At 57.8% G+C, this 20,753-nt stretch overlaps 8 protein-coding genes across 8 annotated transcripts; 3 read left to right on the forward strand and 5 right to left on the reverse strand.

Moving 5' to 3' along the window:
* Positions 1 to 120: 120 nt before the first annotated feature.
* On the reverse strand, positions 121 to 2,031 carry EX895_004771 (uncharacterized protein; the record flags this gene model as incomplete). The annotated part of the gene is made up of 1 exon (XM_029885365.1): positions 121 to 2,031. The coding sequence occupies one exon, from the start codon at positions 2,029 to 2,031 to the stop codon at positions 121 to 123; it is 1,911 nt and encodes a 636-aa protein (XP_029737931.1).
* Positions 2,032 to 2,583: 552 nt separating this feature from the next.
* On the reverse strand, positions 2,584 to 4,941 carry EX895_004772 (uncharacterized protein; the record flags this gene model as incomplete). The annotated part of the gene is made up of 1 exon (XM_029885366.1): positions 2,584 to 4,941. The coding sequence occupies one exon, from the start codon at positions 4,939 to 4,941 to the stop codon at positions 2,584 to 2,586; it is 2,358 nt and encodes a 785-aa protein (XP_029737932.1).
* Positions 4,942 to 7,099: 2,158 nt separating this feature from the next.
* Positions 7,100 to 7,756, forward strand: EX895_004773 (uncharacterized protein; the record flags this gene model as incomplete). Its single annotated transcript, XM_029885367.1, has 1 exon — positions 7,100 to 7,756. One exon carries the CDS (start codon positions 7,100 to 7,102, stop codon positions 7,754 to 7,756), a length of 657 nt encoding a protein of 218 aa, XP_029737933.1.
* A 402-nt stretch (positions 7,757 to 8,158) lies between these two features.
* EX895_004774 (uncharacterized protein) lies at positions 8,159 to 9,124 on the reverse strand (the record flags this gene model as incomplete). The annotated part of the gene is made up of 2 exons (XM_029885368.1): positions 8,159 to 8,488; positions 8,936 to 9,124. 2 exons carry the CDS (start codon positions 9,122 to 9,124, stop codon positions 8,159 to 8,161), a joined length of 519 nt encoding a protein of 172 aa, XP_029737934.1.
* A 1,982-nt stretch (positions 9,125 to 11,106) lies between these two features.
* Positions 11,107 to 13,527, forward strand: EX895_004775 (uncharacterized protein; the record flags this gene model as incomplete). The annotated part of the gene is made up of 1 exon (XM_029885369.1): positions 11,107 to 13,527. The coding sequence occupies one exon, from the start codon at positions 11,107 to 11,109 to the stop codon at positions 13,525 to 13,527; it is 2,421 nt and encodes an 806-aa protein (XP_029737935.1).
* Positions 13,528 to 13,938: 411 nt separating this feature from the next.
* On the reverse strand, positions 13,939 to 15,243 carry EX895_004776 (uncharacterized protein; the record flags this gene model as incomplete). The annotated part of the gene is made up of 2 exons (XM_029885370.1): positions 13,939 to 14,270; positions 15,144 to 15,243. 2 exons carry the CDS (start codon positions 15,241 to 15,243, stop codon positions 13,939 to 13,941), a joined length of 432 nt encoding a protein of 143 aa, XP_029737936.1.
* A 927-nt stretch (positions 15,244 to 16,170) lies between these two features.
* On the forward strand, positions 16,171 to 17,829 carry EX895_004777 (uncharacterized protein; the record flags this gene model as incomplete). Its single annotated transcript, XM_029885371.1, has 1 exon — positions 16,171 to 17,829. One exon carries the CDS (start codon positions 16,171 to 16,173, stop codon positions 17,827 to 17,829), a length of 1,659 nt encoding a protein of 552 aa, XP_029737937.1.
* Positions 17,830 to 18,934: 1,105 nt separating this feature from the next.
* On the reverse strand, positions 18,935 to 20,457 carry EX895_004778 (uncharacterized protein; the record flags this gene model as incomplete). Its single annotated transcript, XM_029885372.1, has 2 exons — positions 18,935 to 20,237; positions 20,330 to 20,457. The coding sequence occupies 2 exons, from the start codon at positions 20,455 to 20,457 to the stop codon at positions 18,935 to 18,937; spliced, it is 1,431 nt and encodes a 476-aa protein (XP_029737938.1).
* Between the last annotated feature and the right edge of the window lie 296 nt (positions 20,458 to 20,753).

The raw sequence follows: 20,753 nt of genomic DNA on the forward strand, positions 1-20,753 counted from the left end.
GTGTGTGTGTGTGTGTGTGTGTGTGTGTGTGTGTGTGTGTGTGTGTGTGTGTGTGTGTGTGTGTGTGACAGAAAGCCTCGTTGCATTTATGGGAACTAGATTGTACATGGCAGGACCTCGTTAATCATCAACATGCTCAGAGAAGAGCGTTTTCGGCTGGGTCTTGGTCCAGGCCTTGGTATACTCGTCCTGCTCGTCGGCGTGCTCGCGCTGGGCGTCTTGGGCGTCTTGGGCGTGTTTGGGCGGCGTAGCGTACTTCAAGAGCGCCTCGCGCGGGTCGTCGTGCAAGTCCTGGGGGACGCCGAACACGCTCTGGACGACGTGCTGGGTGGCACTGGCGCCGATGCGGCCACCGGCGCCGCGGCCGGGCAGCGGGGGCTGCGGCATGCGCGTCGCCTGGGCGCTCTGTCGGTCGCGCGCGAGCCGGCGGCGTTTGGCCGACTCGCTCAGCGCGCCGCGCATCTCGTCGGTCGACACTGGGTAGGAATCCGCGCCCCCCGCTGGCAGAGAAGAGGCCGCCGTGTAAAGCGAGGAGGGCGCCGTGCGGGACAGTGGGAGGAGGACGCCGTTGGTGGAGCGCGACGGGTGGTAGAAAATCGAGAGGGTGCCGGAGCGGTGGGTCGCGAAGAGCTGGTTGGTGTGCGCCGACCAGTGCAGACGGATGGGCAGGCTGGGGCAGCGCGTGGTCGAAACGGTGGCGAGCGTGAGCGAGTCGAGCACGACGATGCTGCCGCTGCCGCCACCCTGGGCGCGTGTTTCGGCTGCCCGTTCGTCGTCATTGTTGCCCGCAGCATCGCTGGCGTCAGCAACGGCCGTGACGATTCCCCTCGCAGCAAACGGGTCCAACAGCAGGCCCGTATGCACGCCTGCACCCGGCAGCCCGCACCTCTCCACCACTGCACCCCTGCCCAACGCCCTCACATCCCACACCTTGACCGTCGCATCCCCTCCGCGCGTCACCACTCGATCCGCCTCCACCGCAATCGCGCTCGTCCACGTCCCCGCATCGTGCGCCGCCTGCACACTACCGCGCGGCTTGCTGTTCAGGTTGCTCCTCAGATCCCACATGCCCAAACTGCCGTCCTCGCCACTGGCCCACAGCCGGTGCGCAGTATCGCATTCCAGAGCGGTGACCTTGGTGCGGCCGCCGCGCGACCTGCTTTTGAGCACAATCACGTCCTCCTGCCCCGCGTGCATGCGATCCGTGTTCCAGACGCGAATCGTGCTGTCCGAGCCGCCCGTGTAGAACGTGCTGGCGTCGTGGCGCGCGAATTGGCCGCAGGTGAGCCCGGAGACGTGCCCGCGCGTGTGGCGCATATCGCGCAGGTACGGGTCGCCTTTGCGGCACGTCCCGAGCTCGGCACCATCGCGCGTGAACACTTTGGCCTCGGCAGTGGAGCTGACGACGAGCAGGTGCGTGCTGTTCATGTTGAACGAGAGGTCCAGGATCGGGTATGTCTCCCAGGGTGCGAACAGCCGGAATGGTTGCAGCGCAGACGTCATCCCGCCAAAGTCGTAGAGCGAGAGCATCGTGTCGTATGAGCCTAGGGCGAAGCGGGAGCCCGAGCCGTCGACGGCGAGTGCGGACAGCGTCTTCGTGTGCGTGTTGGTGAACGAGGCGGTGTGTGTTGTAGGCGGGAGCGAGGAGGGCGGCAATAATGGAGATGGCGAAGGGTGCGCGGGTGGCGCGGGTGGTCCGACTGCAGAGTCATCGTCATAGTCGTTAGAGGAGTCGTCGTCGTCGTCATCATCGGATGCTAGGCCTCGCTCCCGCCTCTCGCGCTCCTTCTCCTCTGCCTCTCTATTCGCCGCTCGCTCCTCCGCCGTCAATCCATCATCCTCATCTTCCGCCTCGACCTGTGCACTCTTCCCCAAGACTGTAGACTGCCCATCGCTCTCCTCGACCCCTCCCCCCGCCAACCCGTCCCCCGCAGACCCAGCCTTCCTCTTTCCTCCTCCACCGCCACCACCACCACCACCACGCCTGCCAAACGCGCTAGGCATCATAGCCCGCAGCGCCGCCTCGTCCATGGTCAAGCCGCAATCTGTGTACGTAGCCGTACGTCTGTCTGCAGGGTATCGTATCTTCACTCTCGGCAGGAGAAGAGTGTTGGCTGTTCGTCCGTCACGGTCAAGTGGGGTAGAATGGGAACGGCAACCTCACTCGAGCGTGAACCCTAAAATTTCCCAGTCCAATCCGACTCCCGATTTCCCGCTGCTTGTGGAGGGAGAAAAAAAGTCGCCTCACCACGAGACACCAACTGAGTTATACAGTACCTTCTTGATGTTGGAGGTTCCTTATGGACAAACCGCTGTTGGCGAGGCATAAACACAAAAGTGTCCACTCCTATCTGAACACAACGTTACACTCACGCTGCGGAACAAGATCTGCTTGGCTTGACAGAGTTTCCAGACATGTGATTCCATACTGATGACAGTATCGAGTAGATAACAATAACCCTGAGAGAGGTGGTGACACGATAATACTACAGCAACAAAGCCGCACTGCTTGTGCAAGAAAGGGTTAAGACTTCGGCCCAACTGCCGCCAACCCAACGCATACGCTGCTGCTTCCTCTTGAGGCTACGGCTTCTTAGGAACACCCGCCAATCTCCAGCCATTCACGTTCAACATGGCCGCCGCCGCTGCAGCCCCAGGGCCTACATCCGCACTGGCAGCACTCCTTCTCCTCGTCGCCAGTCCACCGAAACTCTCGCGCACCACCAGATGCAAACACGTGACGATGATCACGTCCTTCAACTCCTCCCTCGTCAACCCCGCCCCATCTGGGCCCAGCCTGGTGCTGCTCAGGTCCGGTAGAGGGAAAGGCACCGCCAGCTGACCTACCAGCTTCGGGTGGTGCGGTGCGGGCGACAGCGTGCCCAGCGGGATGCGCGTCGTCGCACCCAGCACGAGATGACAGTTCCAGGGCGTCTCGCTGTCCTCTGGGTCCGAATCGTCGCCCGAATCGTCGTCGCCGTGCGGAGCTGATGAACCTGCAGCAGAAGTATCGACGGACTGCCGCGGAGAACGATGCCCAATGCCCGAGATGAACGACGACGGACGCGAGCCAGTGCGAGCCGCATCACCCGTGCTCAAACGTGGCGGAATTGCGGCAGCCTCGTCAACCCCGAGCGAGTGTGCCGACGACGAGGTAGTCGCCAGATGAGACTGTCGGTTCAGAGACGCATTGCTTCGGCTCGCTTCCATGCCCCCTGCTCCTCCAGTAGTGTGCTGACGGTCGATGCTGGTGGCAGAAGCGTTGAGCGACATGCTGGCTCGAAGCCTCGCCTGAGCGTCTTGCGCCCGTTGACGGCTTGACACCTTCTTCGAGTTGCGCGACCACTCAAAGCGCACAGGAATCTGCGAAGGCGGTGGATGTGGCTCGTTGCCACCGGTGCGGTTGACCATGTTGAAGCGCGTCCACACGCTTGTCAGAACCGGATTGCTGCCCGCTGCATCCTGCGACGGAGGTGCCAGGCTCGATGGCGGCCTGGCGGACGCGCTGTCGTGCGGCCTGCGATGCCACTTTCGAACGGTCCAAACGTATCCTTCGGTCTTTTTGCCGTCGGCCAGACCTGCGCCCGGTTGCATTTGTGGCGTCTCGCCGCTGCTGCTGCCGCCGCCCAGACCCCGGTTCGGAAAGAGACTGGACGTGGCCGCTGACGGAGCCGTGGTCCTGGTGCGGTCCTGCGTGGATGCCCCCTCGCGTTCGAACAAACTGCCAGCTCCCGCAATGGTGCTGGGGCGCACGCCGAGCGAGAAGCGCTTGAACTTGCCCAACAACTTTCCTCCTAGGTTGGCCTCGACACCGCGAGCTTCCGGCGTCATGGCTTCAAACGAAGTGGGTGGATGTGTGGTCGAAGAGGCGGCGGTCGAGCTGGTTGCATCGCGCGCAGGCGCCGAGAAGGCAGAACGGTCGTCGGCGGCACCACCCGACGAAATCGTCTCGCTTCTGGGCGAGATGTTGGTTGCATTTCCAGCTTGCACGGTGGAAGAACCAGTTTCGGCTGCAGCCATCTTTTGAAGAGTTGCCAGATCATTGACACCGATGATGAGCTCGGCGGGCTCGAGGATACCGAATCCATCGAGCTCGATGCCCTTTTTGATGTACTTGGCCACTTTTTGATCGGTGCCTGCATCGCTGACGGTGGTGGACAAGATGTGGTGGAAGTTGAGGTTGTACAGAGGTGTGACGCGGCGGCCTGAGCTTGTAGACGCAATCGAGCCGGAATTCGAGACTTCAGAGCCAGCTGAGCGGTTCGAGGCGATCGAGCCCCTCCTGCGCAGATCGTGACCTTGTGCCGGAGCGAGATCGGCCGGTGAATGAGACGAGTCCATAGATGAACGGCGTTGAGAACCATCACGACGAGACTGGAGCTGTTGTGGCATGACCAGCTGAATCTGAAGGTTGAGCGGATTGGCCTGCTTGCCCGGTGGAGGCTTGACAATGACGAGCAGCTCCGGAGGCGCGATCTTCTTGCGTCGTCTTGGCACTGAGCTGCGTGCGGCTTCGGAGGACGGGGTGCCGCTCCAAGCAGCTTCGCTGTCGACGCCGCCCAAGGTGGAGCTGAACGTGGTGAGTTGGTCGTGGCTGAGGACGGGCGAGTTGGTCACCGAGGTTGGCCTGCTGGCGCTTGGTTTGAGTAGTGGTACTTTGTGGTGAGCATGCTCTTCTTCGCCGATTTGGCTGGCACGGCCGTTGAGTGTGGCCTCGGAAGCCTCGCGGTGATGGTCGCGGGCCATGACCAAGGTGGGGTCGACTTGCGAGCTGAACTGGAAGGGAGCCTTTGGCGTCATGGAAGTGGCGCGATCGATGGGCGCCATGGGGTTGGAGCCGGAACTCAAGGCTCGTGCTCTTACAGGATCGCTGGGGCCTTGTTCGACATCGGCGTTGTTGAGTCTGTTGGAGCCGATCCAACTGGAAAAGATACTGGCCATGATTGGGTGCGACCTTTTTAAGAGAGCTGCAGAGGTTGACGACCAGCTACGGAGTCAGGAGCTGTTCGTGGTGGAAAGGGTGTTGCAGTTGCCAGCAAGATATTCACGAGGAAATGGCTGGATGCAAAGAGGAGAGAAGAGGAGCTGTGGGATCAGATGCACAGCATCGGCGAACAGCCAGGGCGAGCGCGTTTGCGGACGAGTCGAGAGAGCGGCACGCTTGCCGGCAAGAAGGAGGGGTCCAGTTTTGATGGGTACCTTTGGCGGGTTCCTGAACTGCGAATGTCAATGGTGGAATTGGTGGGGCAACGTTTTTTATGAAATCGAAGTTTATGCTTTTGCAGCGGGCGTTGGCTCCGGGTACCTGACTGATACCATACAAGAACGGCAATGACAAGCTGTCGAAATACGGTTGGATGGCACTGCCCGCTGTCGCCTTGACCGTGACTGGGTGAACCAAGGATGGAAACGTGTTCTTGTTGTGGTCTATATTCGATGACCGGACCAATAAGGCTACAGTTGAAACCCAGCAGCTGGAAAGAAACGAGCGTCGAAGCGGTCGAAGCGGTCGAGAGCAGGGTTGGCGAGGCCGAACTGATATGGAAGAGGATGGTGGAGAGAGGGAGAGCCGATCCGAGTCGAGACGAGGCTTGACTTGACTTGACTTGACTTGACTGTAATTGACAAGGCTGAAAGGACCGAGAGCATTGATGGATCCGACTCGGCAAGCACAGTCCGGATGTGCTGAATGAGTGACTGCCAGACCGAATTGGCTGCGTGTGTCGTTTGAAAACTGGCTGAGCGCCAATTAATTCTCTCGTTTTTTTCTCAGATTTTTAATTCTCCCCTGTGGAGTGCAACACTGACTGGGTCACATTACAGCATATTGACGCACCGCTGCCGCCGCCGCCGCCTCCGCCGACATGCAGCTATAGAGACAGACAACGCATAACCCAACCGCGCCCGCAACCGCCACGGTGTTCAATATAGGGTCAGGGGAAGCGGCAACGACGACGACAACGAGTATCAACTTGCTGCCACTATTGATCCTGTCGTCAGAGCGGGACCGAGTGCGGAGGCAAAGCAGGCGATTCCTCAAAGCAACCGGTGTGACGATCCGCGTGAGCATGCGTTTGTGAGCATGCATGTGATTCGTGTGTGTGTTGGTGCGACGTATGAGGCTTGGTCTTAATTGCTTTTTTCTTTTTTCTCTTTTTTTCCGTCCATCCCTCCACCTGAGAAATTCCGCGTCATTTCTCTTTCGGACCACGGAGGTCTCTTTCCGGAGCTCGCTCTCTACTACAGGAACAAGCGACGCTTCCAAACGACGCAAACAGCCTTCACACTGTCTCGAGCACCCCTGATGGCAGCTCGTTCCGTGGTGAGAGCTTATATACGGTGCTAATACTACTTCGTACGTACACCCGCTGCTCTGAGAACCGCTTCTGTCGGCTGCTCTTCTGCTCTTCTTTCCCGTCGCTGAGGCAGTGTTTCCAGGCGCAGATCCTTTTTTCCAACCGATTTTCCGACCAGGTTGCATTTGTGAACCGATATGAAATCTCGGGACTGTGCTGTGTGCTTAAGCGAAGGACGCTAGCTCGTCTCTAGAGAATATTTCAGCGGTGCTCGGATGGTCACGCCCGGACACTTGCTGCTGTGGCCTGCCTGCGCTGCTGTCGAAAAGCGCCGAGGTGCTGATTTGAGCTCTTGGAAATAAATGTCCATTGGCGGGGAAGACACTGGGATGGACGGGAAAAGCAGTGGTAAAATGAAGGCCTCAAAATCGAGGTCAACGATCTACTTCCAAATCGGGACAGAGGCTCCAACCTAATCGAGATGTCTATGCCGCTCGCGTCACAAAGCTCTAAATTTCAGCTCGGCTGCTGCAGCAGCTCGTATAGAAGTTCAACACAGTAGAGCAACACCTGGCCCCTCACCTCGCCTCATACCAAGCATGGCCTCGACTCCCTCGTCTACGTCATTACTCTCTCTCTCTCTCTCTCTCTCTCTCTCTCTCTCTCTCTGCCCCAAGCTCACTCCTACTGTCGCTCGCGGATCAAGATATAAGCCCTACTCTTTCGCGTGGATCTAGTACATCAACAGCCAAGTACTCACGCCAGGACACCATACACACACCAGCAACCTGCTCATTCTCGCGATGGTCTCGCCAACAACGATCAAATCGCTGCTTCGGGAGTTGACGCATCTAGCTAGCAACCCCTCGGACGACATCCGCGTCTCGCTCTCTGAATCGGATATCCTCTCGTTCAGCGGCTGGATCCGCGGTCCGTCGGGGACCCCGTACGCTTCGGGCTTTTTCCGCATCACGTTTGACTTTACCGACATCGACTTCCCCGCCAATCCGCCGCGCTGTCGATTTGCCACGCCCATCTTCCACCCGAACGTGTCCAAGGCCGGCGAGATCTGCGTGTCCAGTTTAAAGAAGGACTGGAAGCGCGAGTATGGCGTCGAGCGCATCCTCACCACGATCAAGTGCCTGTTGATCGAGCCGAATGCAGACAGCGCGTTGGACGCCGAGGCGTCGCGGCTGATGCAGGAGGACTGGGAGAGCTATGCCGAGACAGCACGGCTTTGGACCAGCGTGCATGCCGCAAAGAGGCCCGCCTGTTTTGAAGAGGCGCGGTTCAAGTCGACAGAAGCACCACAGCAGCTGAAAGCACCGACGACCCTGCCAACGCCCTGCTCGGCATCCGCGACACCCGCAGCCAAACACCTCTTCGCAGCATCCACACTCAAAGCGTCCAAACCACCTGTCGCGACCACCGCTCCCAAACGGGGCCTCCGACGCCTCTAGTCACTGTATACTACTCAACATACCCATCTCCCCCTCCTGCAAATGATATCCGCCTTTCAGACCCATTTCCAATACACACACAACATGGCTGCAGAACAAAGAAACACAACAGGTCGAAAGCAAATGAGAATTGCCAATCAGAGATTTTGGGTTGTCACCCCGCTACGACAAAAACGCAAAGCAGGGCGCGGAAATGTATGTGTACACGCAGAGTCGTCAGACTACAGCGTGCATGTGTGTGTGTATGGGTGTGTGTGTGTATGGGTGTGTGTGTGTGTGCGATGTGATGATCAAGTGTCGAGCAGACCAGCTCCCCAAGCTTAAGTAGCCATCCGGAGCCTATAGTCCACCCCAACACGGAATAGTACAAAAAGAGTTGTTTGCAGAAAGCGACGAATGCGATTAGTAGAAGGTGTTGGGGCGCTGGCCGGCGAAGGTGCCGACGTGACGGGGGCGACGGTGGGGGAGCGGGAACTTGAGACCGGGAGCCATGAGCTGCTTGATGTAAGGGCGCTTGACGTCCTCGCTCTTCTCGATCTCGGCAATCTTGAGAATGTGGATCGAGGCGAAACGGGCACGGTGGCGGGCGGCCATGTCCTGGTACAGCGACTCGGCGGCCTCGGCACGCGAAAGAGCACGGAACTCCTTGTACATGTTGTGAGTGCCCGATCGCGAGTTGTATCGCAGCCAGACGGCGAAGTTCTTGACCTTGAGAGGCTTCTTCTCGTGGACCTGGAGAGGGAGAAGAACAAGGTGCATGTCAGTATCTCTGTTTGGTGTCTGTGACGCGCAAGTGTGTACGAGGGCCAAGACCAAGCCAAAATGCATCGCGTCGTGTATCGCTGGTCCTTGTCTCTTTTCGAGCCAAACATGCAATCCCTTTTCTCCTGCCTTGTGCCTTGCAGTGTGTCCCAATGGTGTCGAAGCTCTGCATCCGTTGCGACTTGCCATCCTGCAATACGGCCAAGGCTGTCCAGCTATGTTGACATCTCCGCTGTCCAATCCTGTGTACATGCCGGACGGCATCTGTGCACCTAAATGCCGAACGTTGTTCCATGCCTCGTCGTTGCGAGGTCGTTGCCTTCCCTTTTCTTTGCTTTGCATGTATCCTGCTTTCGACCATCCGACCTTTGACGCGATGCATATTCTGTTCTTTCCCTGTGGACGCGAAATACTTACGGCGTGCATAGCAACAATCTCACCGGTGGCCTTCTTCATCTTTCGGAGCTGACGAACGAAGTACCAGAAACGAGACTCGGCGACCGACTTGTTGACGGCGAAGATCCTCATGCGGTAGAGCTTGGGAGAGGGCTCCTTCTCGGTGGGAAGGTGGCGTCCAATCACCATGTACTCAGTGAGGCGAGTCATCTTGAGGACTGTAGTTTGAGTTGTGAGGGATGGTGGTGGTATGTCGGAAACAAGAGGGTCAGTGAGACAATTCGTGTGATGGGTGCACATCGGAAATTCGAGTTTGATCGCATCAGCGTTGGCGTAGAGACAGCAATGAGCGGGCCAAGAGTAAGCACAGGTCGGGTTGGTGTACATGGGTGGATCCGTCCATCTAGAAGAGAGTCCATGATCGACAGGACTGAGCTGGGTGTTCTCTTGCCTTTCCAATCCGGAGCTGACGACGACAGAGAGAGAGAGCAACGACGAGATGCTCGTCTAGTGGGCTATGACACGATGGTACAATGCATTACCCATAGTCATCGACGCTTCTCTGCCGCGCTGTCCAGCTTCAACTCGATGTCTCCGTCCTACAATCCGAATCCTCTGCAAGGCGCATTGTCGCTCCTGATCCACCCAATTTGCATTGTTCGATGTAGATGTGGAGAAGACGTACGTTGCTGATGCTGATGTTGAGATGCGGCGAGTGTGATGGTAGTTGGATGCTTACAGCGGTGCTTACGGCTGCGGCTGGCTGAAGGTTGGTATTCGAACTGGCAAGTTTGAGTTTGATGGGAATTTGGATGCGGCTGCTGCTGGTGCTACTGGTGCCTTGGTGCTGATGCGATCAAGAAGTGTTTGCAGAAGACTTACGTTATTTGTCGACGGAGAGGGGGAAAAGGGTGGTCGTAGGTAGAAGCGGGAAGGATGGCGAGGAACGATCTCGAATGGCAATCAATCACCACACGCTGCAAAGGCGCACCTCACTGACCGACGACAGCTTTGGCCTGCCTGCCTGTCTGCCACTGGCTCGCTTCACTTGCTCCAAAGCTTCTCTCGAACTTGCAACTCTGGTTCGCGGCGGCAGCACCGAACTCAACGGCCGCCCTTTGAGCCCTCTCTCAGCTAGGAATGCGATGTGAGCGACACCGAGACTGTACTGCCCAGCCAGTTGGATCCGATTGTACCTTCCCAGCTCAGTGAAGGCGACTTTCAGCCAATTCGACGGCCAGTTCAACTGAAAATTTGAATTGGAGCTACAAGTTTTCGTAATGAGGTCAGCTGAAATATCATAAAAGTATAGCTCTGCACGTGACACAGGTCTAAGTTCTCGTGACCTATCTCTGTTTATTTTTGCGATTAGGCTTCTGTTAGGCTGTAGGTGGCTTCGTGTCGGGCTTTTTGGCTGTCAAAATCGGTAGCATCGGCGATGGCAATTGCGAGCTTCGTGTTGAGGGGTCTTTGCCTCATGCAGTAGAGCTCGCTCGACAAGACCTTTCTCGACGTTTTCTACACTCTCTGAAGTCCAGTCCTTGTCTTCACCACCAATTCAGCGCTGTTCAGCTCGCAATGACCACGTACCCAGAAAAAAGGTGGTCCTCAGAGACGACGGAAGCAAGCAAGATCGTGGTTGCGGTTACAGCGCTCTGATTGAAGTGCCATGCTCTAACACAAGGTGGAGGCTTGTTCTTACCGTTGTGCCCGCTTTGTGATCGCACAAATCCGATATTATTTTTCCTGTGGATGGATGGATGGCTTGATCTGTTGGGCTTGCATGCGGTGTGTCTAGCTGTCTTTCTGTGTGTCTCGTGCATCATTTTTCGAGAAGTTCAAGACGGAAACGCGCTTTCTTCCATCGACTGCGTCATTTTGTCGAGCCAGGTCGAGTCGTGTTCATCAACTAAACCGCTTCTCGTCATCGTTCGACACTTTACTCTCGTCACACCACCCGCATCCACCCATCTTCGATCCCATACTTGCATTCAAGTGAAACCACGAGTGCTCATCGAAAGGATCACTCGGTCGCAAGTACGCTTCCAGCAGGACACAAGGGCGGCCATTGCACCCTCGCATCCACAACTCAGCATTTATCACCCTGTTCTCGCACACTAGGACATTTTCTTAGACCACTGCCCCCGACACCTTCCTCGACAGCCCATCTGTAAGGGCTCGAGTCTATAGCGATGCTGTTCGACGAAGCGCATACCGACGATCTCAAGTCGTGGCTCACCTCTGAGCTTGGCCCAATATGCGATGCCGACCCGGAGGTGCTTGCCGACTACGTCCTCGCTCTGCTCAAGCATGAAGGCCCAGAAGCAGAGCTGCAGACTCTGCTCACAGAACAGCTCGAAGACTTCTTGGCCGCCGAGACCCAACCTTTCGTTGCAAAGACTTTCCAGGCGATAGCTGACAAGGCATACCTCCCAACATCAGAATCCCACCACCACCAAGCTGCCGCTGCCACCACTGATCCATCCAACGACGCTCACACGCTGGCATCCACATCCGACACTGCCGCGGACACCTCGCTAGGTTCCAGAAAGCGAAGAGCCGATCATGACGACGACGACGCTGCTGCCCACGACTCTACCCGTTCTCCACCTAGACAGACCCGCCGATTGCAGGACACCAACGCCACTCCTGGATCCGACGATTCGCGAGCAGGTCGAGCCCGTGAGCGCGACTCAAGGGAGCGAGCCACCAACTCTGCCGCCTCCGACGCCAACGGATCGCAGAATGAAGGTGGACGTCGAGATTCTCGACCCAAACAGCTCTGCCGAGACTACCACAACAAGGGCTTTTGCCCTCGTGGTGCCGGCTGCAAGTTTGAGCATTCGGCGGACATGCAGCCGAGCAACGCAAACGCACGCAACCATCCTCAGCAGCACCAGCAACCGCCTTTCCACATGATGGCGCCCGGAGGTCCCAACGGCATGCACGGTCCACCTATGATGTTTCCTCCTTTCGGCGCGCCTCCACAAGGCTGGCATCCCAGCATGGGACCTGCACCGGGCATGCCCTCCAACAATGCAGCTCCTGGCGCGCCTTCCTCCATGAACGGCGATCCACAGAACTTGGCCAACCGCATGGGCGGGCAAGTGCCACCACCGCCACAAGGGCTCGACGCTGTTCCCTTTGCAAACCACCAAGGAGGTCCATTCAGCGGTGGCATGGGTCCCGGAGGACGAGGCGGCGCAGGGAGCGGACGTGGACGTGGACGCGGAGGAGGCCCGCCTGGTACCTTCCAATCTTCGCGGCGATCCAATACCACCCTGGTCATCGAGAACGTACCCGCAGACAGCCTCGACCTCATCAAGGTCAACGAGTACTTCAAAAAGTTTGGTACCATCACCAACATCAGCATCGACAAGCCTGGATCCAAGGCGCTCGTCAGCTACTCGCAGCCTTCTGAGGCCAAAACGGCCCACGAGAGCCCCGACGTCATTTTCGGCAACCGTTTCGTCAAAGTTTACTTCCAGCGTCTTGATGAGGCTGCAGGTGGACCGGCTGCTGGGTCCTCGCTTACACCACGACCACCTACGTCGGCTGCAGCGACACCCAGAAATATTTTTGTACCCGGCAAGATGTCGAACGTTTACCATGCCCGCCCGCCTGTCGCTGGAGGCAGCAATCCAGGAGGCGCTTCTGGAGCTGCTGGCGCAATGTCGGAAGAGCGCAAGAAGCTGCTCGACGATCAGCGAACCAAGCAAGCTGCACTTGATGCGCAGTTGGCCGAGCAGAAAAGCCTCATCGCCAAATTCGGCGACAAGGACCTGACACCCGAGGATAAGAAGCAGACCATGACGCAGCTCAAGAAGCTCGGTGACGAGATCAAAGCTTCAACCGAAGCCGTCAAGGCCGCTGTCGAGGCGCTGCAAGCTGCACCCAGGGAGGCACCTCCTTCCACCGCAGCAGCCGGTGCAGACGCAGGCAACTGGAAAGCGGAGAAGGAGAAGCGGGAGAATGAGCAGCTGGACCGCGAGCTCGACCTGCACTCCCAGGGCTCGTCTCCCTCGTCGACGACCGAAGAGCTCAAGAAGAAGCTCGAGTCGCTCAAAGCCGAAGCGGCGTCTCTGGGGATTGACGGCGCAGCAGCGGGGCCAGCATCGTATGGCTTCAACTCGCGAGGCAGGGGACGGGGCGGCTACATTCCGCGCGGCCGGGGCGGCTACAACGCATACGCACCGCGAGGGGGTGCAGCCATGGGCCCCAACCGATCGTTCCGCATCGACAACCGCACCACCAAGCTCAAGATCGACGACCTGCCCGAGGGCGTGGAAGCCGACAAGGTCAAACAGCATTTCGCCAGCTTTGGCGAGCTCGAGGCGTTTGACGCGGCTACGGCTACGGTGGTCTACAAGGCGAGGACCAGCGCGGAACAGGCATTGAGGGGCGGCGCAGAGATCCCGGAGGTCGGGTCTGTAAAGCTGTCGTGGATCCAGCCGGCCCCTGCCGCTGCTCCAGCGGCTGCGGCTGTGGCTGCGACTGGAACGGCGGCGGCTACAACGGGCGACACTGGGTCTAGCGCGGAGGGCGGCGGACAGGCTGCAGCAACCGGAGATGAGGAATATGAAGACGACAGAGATTCTAGCTGGAAGCGTTGAGGCGCTGGGGGGTGTGACCCGTTCAGCTGTAGCACTTTGCCTTCCCCCCCTTCAGCCGGTTGCCCGGCCTCTCATTGCAATCGATCTACTGCTCCTCCCGACAACTTTTCATGTCGGTGGGAAATGCTGGCTACTTTGATCTGCCATTCTTTCTTCTGCTCATATTTCTTGTTTGTGCGCGACTGTGCACGGTCAGTGCGACCGCTCGAGACTAACTTAGCTTGATGGAACACTGGCAACGTAGGAACAATCGATCTCTCTCTCACACACATCGTGTCTTCACACCAACAGCCAATACTCAAGCTCTGAGAAAGGTGTTGCATTGCGTCTGCGTGTGGGCTACTGCATCTGCATCTGACAAAGTCAAACCGACTGTGAAGGGGTTGGAGGGGGGCAAGCCTTGCTGCGCGCTTATGCGGAGTAGAGCTCCTCCTTGAGCTGGATTCCCAGTTCTTCACGGACGCCTTTGAGGGCGTCGACGTACTGCTTGTATTGGTTCTCGTTCTCGACCTTCTGCTTGATGCCCTCGAAGATGCGGACGGCGGTCGAGTAGTCGTTGACGCGTCGGCTGGCGCGCAGGGCCGACTCGATCACCTCAGGTGAGGGCACCAGGTCGTAGGCAAAGCAGTTGTTGAGGCCGCGCTGCAACTCGAACAGGTCCTCGACCGCGTCGAAGAATCCAACGTAGCGTGTGTTGAAGGCGTCAAACGACTCCTCCTCCTGGTGTGCGGCGTAGCCACGGACTGTACAAGTGGAAATCATAAAAGCAGAGGTTAGCGAGAGATGCATTTTAGCGTAGAGTACCGCTTCGTCTGTCCGATCAGGTCGTTCGCGATCCAAAGCCCAAGAGCAGACAGGGACGAGCAGCGTAGGAACAGTCATGGTCATAACAGTAAGAAGCAGCAGGGTAGATGTCAAGGCTTGCAAGGTGGAGGCTGGTCGAACAGGGTTGAGTCGATCCGGTCGTCGATAGGAACGTGTCGAGGGTGCTGCAATTTGGCTGGACATTGGCGGCAGCGAGCAGCGTGATTCCATCGTGTCTAGAGGACGGTCGAGTGCGCTGAACGTGGCTGGGCAATAGTCACACGACATGCTGCGGACTTATCTGACGGACTGGACAAGACCGGATGGGTGACGCACGGCCCTTTCATCGGATGGTGCGGTTGCACGCCCGTCGCTGGGCTCTGACATGCTCTGAGGCAGAACCATCCTATAGGAGGACACAATCGATTCGATGTTTCTCCCGAGCTGTCGACATGATTGGGCTCCTGAGTAAATCGAAGGCAGCACGAGGCTATTGCGTTGTGCTGAGCTTTGAGCAAAGTCGCGACAGTGTTTTTGGCCCAAGATGTCGGAAGCTCCCTCAGTCGTATATTCGTGGGTCCGCTGTTGTTGCTCGTACTGATGCGCTGCTACTGTTTCTGTCGATGTTGTTCCTGCTACTACTACCACTGCTGCTGCTTCTGACCGCAATACTTCGATTTGCGAACGCGGAGCATGGCGCTCGGAAAGCGGACCGAGCACTGCGCTCGTATCGGAACGAGGCGATGCTAAAGACCTGATCGGAAGACGAAAGCGAAATGAAAAAAGCGCGCGAAGGCTTCTTAAAAACTTACCCTGCTGAGCGACAGCAACAGGGGCGACACGGCCGAGGAGGGTGGCACGAGCCGAGGTGCTGACGGCGGCGGTGCGGATGGCTCCGGTGAGGAAGGACATGGCGAAAGGATGTGATGACGAAGGGGGTTGCGGATGAAGCGAAGCGAAAACGTGGATGGTGGTGAAGCGTGATAACAACGAAGCTTGTGTTGCAAGCAAATCACAAATTCACGTCGTCTCGAGAAGAAGCAGCGGATTGGCAAAGCGTGGATCAAAGCGATGATCTCTCTACCTCTGCTCTCGACCAGACATCGCATGCTGCTGCCTTGCCAAATTTCAAAGCAACTCGACGACAAGGCATCGGAAGCGACGACGCACCGAGACCACGCGAAATTCCACATCTTTGTTTGAAACTTGGCAACAGCAGACCGGCAGAATTTACTTTCCTCTTCCGTCCCTGACTCTCCCGTCGCTCCGTCAGCTCGGATTTCAAATCCACTCGAAAGCAGCAAAGTTCCTATCGCACGGTACTAGTTCGCATTTCTCGCCAGCCGATCAATTTGGCCATCTCAGATTCAACACGACTGTGAATTTTCGAGCAACTTTGGCGATGTTAGGTGCAGCGAACGCGCTAGGCTGTGACAGCGAAGAAAGGACGTGGAGCCTGCTTGGCCTCTGCGCTCGAACCAGCTGCTTCTTTTGAGCTGAGATTCGCAGACTGCGATTCGGCCTGGAGAAGTGGTTCCCGCGTGTCTAGCTCGAGACACACACAACACCGCGCCTCGGTCAGCCATTGAGATCTTCTCAACTGCACCCTCGTCTCGTCACCACCATTCCTCCCTCTCCCCCGCTTCAACACCTCTCGCACGTACCCAGTACACGCGCTTGACCAGCTGCGTCCGCTTGCACTCCTACCCACCCTTTCACTGAGCTTGAACTGTGGTTGCTGCGGCCTGTCACCGACCGACCTTCATTGCCGCTGCTAGGCGAGTCCACGTCCGTCGCCGCATCTCAACCGCGCATCGACCAGCATAGCATCCAGCAAGCATGGTTATCCTCGCTGCTTCCGTCTCTACACGGGGCGGCAAGCCCGTCATCAGCCGTCAGTTCCGCGACATGCCAAGATCGCGCATCGAAGGTCTGCTCGCCTCGTTCCCCAAGCTCATCTCTGCCGGTTCCCAACACACCTCGGTCGAGACCGATGCCGTCCGCTTCGTCTACCAGCCGCTCGAGGATCTCTACATGATCCTCATTACCAATAAAAACTCCAACATCCTCCAGGACATTGACACGCTGCACCTTTTTGCCCGTGTCACCTCCGACATTTGCAGATCGCTCGACGAGAGCTCCGTGTTGCGCTACAGCTTTGAGCTCCTCGGCGCCTTTGACGAGATTGTCTCGCTTGGCTATAGGGAGAACGTCAACTTGACTCAGGTCAGGTCCATCCTCGAAATGGAGTCGCACGAGGAAAAGATCCAAGAAATCATCGAGAGGAACAAGGAGATGGAGGCCAAGGAGGAGCTCAAGCGTCGTGCCAAGCAGCTCGAGATGCAGCGCAGAGACGCCGCTCGTCGCGGACAGATGGGAGGCAACTCGGGTGGGTTCGGCTCCTCGGGGGGTTTCGGCTCCGGGCAGCAGCAACGCTTCGAGCCACCACCTACACAAGCGCCCGTCCAGACCGGCTTCTCGTCCAGCTCCACACCTGCCGCCAAGCCGTTCAAGGGTAAAGGCATGCAGCTCGGTAAAAAGTCGAAGGGTGCTGATCTGCTTGGCGCCATGGGTGGCGATCTGGCCGCTGCTGCCGCCGCTGCGGATGAAGAGCTCACCGCTGCTGCCAACGCCGCTTCCGCCTCGCTCGCTGCTGCTGCCGCCGGTGCTCCTGCAGCTCGAGCCGCACCAACAGCGACGGCTGCTATCGACCCGCTGGATCTGCTCGATCCCGTCCACCAAGAGCCCGTACACGTCGTCATCAAGGAGCGCATCTCCATCACGGGCAACCGCGATGGCGGCCTCGAATCGCTCGAGATCAAGGGTGATCTTTTGCTCAAGATCACCGACCCGGCCCTCGCCAAAGTCCGCGTGCAACTCGCCCCACCGGAAGCCAACAATCTCGTGCTCTCTGCGGGCGATCTCCAGTTCAAGACCAACCCGCAGGTCGACAAGGCCGCCTGGTCGTCCGACCGCATCATCGCTCCACGAGACGCGAGGAAGCCGTTCCCCGTCAACCAGTCGTTGGGCGTCTTGCGCTGGCGCATGGTCACCAAGGACGAAACAGCGTTGCCGCTCTCGATCAACTGCTGGCCTTCGCCCAACGGCGAGGGCGGCTGCGACGTTATCATCGAGTACGAGCTCGAGAATGAGGAGCTGGGCGAGCTGCGCAGTGTCATCATCGCCATCCCGCTGCCGGACGGTGCCGTGCCCTCGGTCGAATGCCCCGATGGCTCGTGGGCAGTCAACGACGAGACCAACAACCTCGAGTGGAGTCTCGAGAGTATTGGCTCCGCCAACAAGTCCGGCAGCTTCGAGTTCAGCGTCACCGAAGGCGCCGAGAATGTCGAAGTGTTTTTCCCGGTCGTGGTCGACTTTGTCTGCGAAAAGACGCTCACCAACGTGTCGGTTGCCGATGTGGTTTTGGCCGACACCAGTGCGCCTACGCCGTTCTCCCAGCAGTCGGTGTTGAGTGCTGATAACTACGTCATTAGTTGATCTTGGTGACTACCCTCAAGTCACGAGAGCTTGTTATGTGTACTGTATCTACAGCTGTCCGCGTTCTTGACAATACACCCACTTTTCACACTTTTTCCACCGCTGCATCCTTACTTTACATCTGCAAAGGCCTGCACCGGGTGACGAGGTGCAGCATTGCGTGAAAACAAGTGAAGCGCCTCTTGAGCTCGATCCCTCTATGAACAGAGCTATGGCAGAGACAGGAGCGAGCCATGACCGACAAACTCGCATTGTTTGAATGAAATAATCGGTATATATACACATGCCAAGCCTGCTGAGACATCAAGCAACATTAGCAGCTTCAATCGATTAACGGTTAAATCACGCCCTTCACAGAAGTCCGTATTCAATACTTCGGGTGAGCCCCCGGTTCGATTCCGGGTTGAAGCACTTTTTTGAGATTTTTGGCCATTTTTTGGGACCCACGAACGCGGAAGAGCGAGGGGAATCCCCTCGTCAAATTTCGAACAAGATCGACCAGAAAATGGAGGAGTAATGGTCGAAAAAGGTTTTTTGCGATGATGGTTTCCGGCCTCACGTCAGTTACCGCATAGCAAACCTTGACACCTCTTGACCTTCCACCTCGCCGACCCTACTACCAGCCGTTCTACTTCACCTAGCGCATGCCAACGTCCAAGCCCCAACCTTGTCGCCCTTCAGAGCATCCTTTTACGCCGGCTACGGACCCTTTAAGGCCGACCCGCGCCACTTCGACCGAATCTTGACCAAACCGATCCGCTGTCTCGATCAGCGCCTTAGTTACATGCCGTCCACTTGCATCGCTTCTCGACCTCAATGGCTGTTATTTGCCATAGTTCAGCGCACGTCAGAGCCTCACACGCTAAAGATGTCGTCATCCCGACTACACAGCGGATGGAGGAGGGGGCCACATTCGATTGGGAGCCATCAGGTTGATGAAGCAAGATTCTACGTACACGAAGCGTGAAAGAAAAAGGAGCGGACGCAAGAGGCAAGAACGGCGAACAAGGGCGAGATTACGGCAAGGAGACAAAGGAAAAGCAAGGCTGAAGTGCACCAAGCATGTCAAGTCTTTTGCTTCTCACGAAAGAAAGTGAGATATCGTCTAGCGCTGGGGAGGAGGGCCGGTGGTCATGTTGTTCTCAATCACTTTCTCCTGGGCTATCATGAGTTGCTGCTGCTCGTTCCACATGTCCGCGGTGGGCAAAAATGCCATCCAAGGCATCTGGTAGTTGGGAAGATTCGTAATCTCGACGACGCCATCCTGCTGAGCAGCGGGATCTCGGATGCGCAAACCCGACATCGTGTCGAACTTGATCGGCGGCACGGCGGGATCGCCATTGATGCACATGAGCACCTTGGCGGGCTGCTTCCTGTTCTTGGCTTCTGCTCCTTCGTCCGCATTGCCTCCGGGGCTGCTGGACTCGGCGGCTTGACGCTTGTGCTTGAAGGTGTTGAGAAAAACGGCCGAGGTGTCGGGCTGGTAGATGTCGCGACGAGAGAGGCCTGCGGGCGAAGGGGTACCGCCGGAGGAGGCGGCGGCGAGCGCTTGCTGGTACTGGTCGATCGTCATCAGTTGGCCGTTGTAGCGGATGTAACCGACTTGGGGGTTGGGAGTGCCAGCACCTCCAAGTCCAGTGCTGGCACCTGCGCCAAGACCGGCACCGACTCCAGTGCCGACAGCAGTACCGCCGCCTCCAACGAAGCCGCCAGCACCTCCTCCGCCAGCACCCAGACCCATATCATTTCCAGCACCTACGCCACCACCCATGCCAGCACCGGCACCGAGTCCAGATTCCATTCCTCCACCGACATCAGGACCAACACCCGTACCTACACCACCACCGTTACCACTACCCTGCAGACCACCTACGTAGCCTCCACCAGCGCCAGGTACGCCACCATATCCGGCACCACCCCCAGCGCCAGCAGCTCCAGCATATCCATGACCGTTGCCACCACCTCCGGGACCGGTGCCAACGCCAACTCCAGTGCCGCCGCCGAAGCCACCACCGAAAATACCGGCACCTCCAGCGAGACCTCCTCCAGCACCTCCACCGAGTCCACCAGCAGCGCCGCCCTGACTACCTGGCTGCAGACCCCGGGCACCTACACCGGCCCTACCGTCGTCATCATAGTCATCTTCATCCTCTCCGGCTGGCGGAGAAACATGCGTGCACATCCAGCCGCCGGGGAGGCCGTTGCCGCTGAGCGTCTCGCTGGCCAGACGCGGGATCATGCCCGTAGCGTACGGGTACGGCATCTGGGGCAGCACCGCCACGCCGCTCACTTCGGACTTGGGGATGCTCTTGGGGTCGCTGACTGGGTTGGGCACCGAGCCAAACACCCAGTCGGAAGCCTTGGACGAGATGTGCGTCAGCCACGAGGCGACACTGCGTCGCTGGCTGCTGGTCACGAAAGGAGCGAGAGATTGTGTCAGTCAACAAGAATTTAGCGGGATGGAGCGGTACGAAAAGAGAGGGGAGAGGAAGAAACGTACCGCATCATACGAGGAATCTGATGGCGCAGCTCACTCGACTGCGACATCTCAATGGCGAGCACGAAAGGCATGACCACCAGCAACACCGCGAGCAGCTTGGTCATGTTGAGCGAGATTTCAACTCTCATTATGCGTTTGTTGTCTTCTAAAATCGTAGGAAGCGAGGAAGATGGTACAGGCAACGACAGAGAAGAAGGAGACGGTGAAAAGGGAGTCTTCGAAAGGCACTTGCAGTTAAGAGGCAACTAGAGACAGCTCGCTCCGGCCAGCGCCTTCATTTGATTTCTCTGCGTGATAATGTGGGTCTCTATCGTTGCTCCTCTGAGGACCCACTGGTGGAGACACCCTTGGCGGGCAACGCTTCATCTGTGAGATGAAAACCCGGTGGCACTGCTTCGTGTGTTATTCGTGTGATTGAAGCTCG

The sequence above is a fragment of the Sporisorium graminicola genome, chromosome SGRAM_5 (assembly GCF_005498985.1).
Source record: "Sporisorium graminicola strain CBS 10092 chromosome SGRAM_5, whole genome shotgun sequence".
In the NCBI taxonomy this organism is placed as follows: domain Eukaryota; kingdom Fungi; phylum Basidiomycota; class Ustilaginomycetes; order Ustilaginales; family Ustilaginaceae; genus Sporisorium; species Sporisorium graminicola.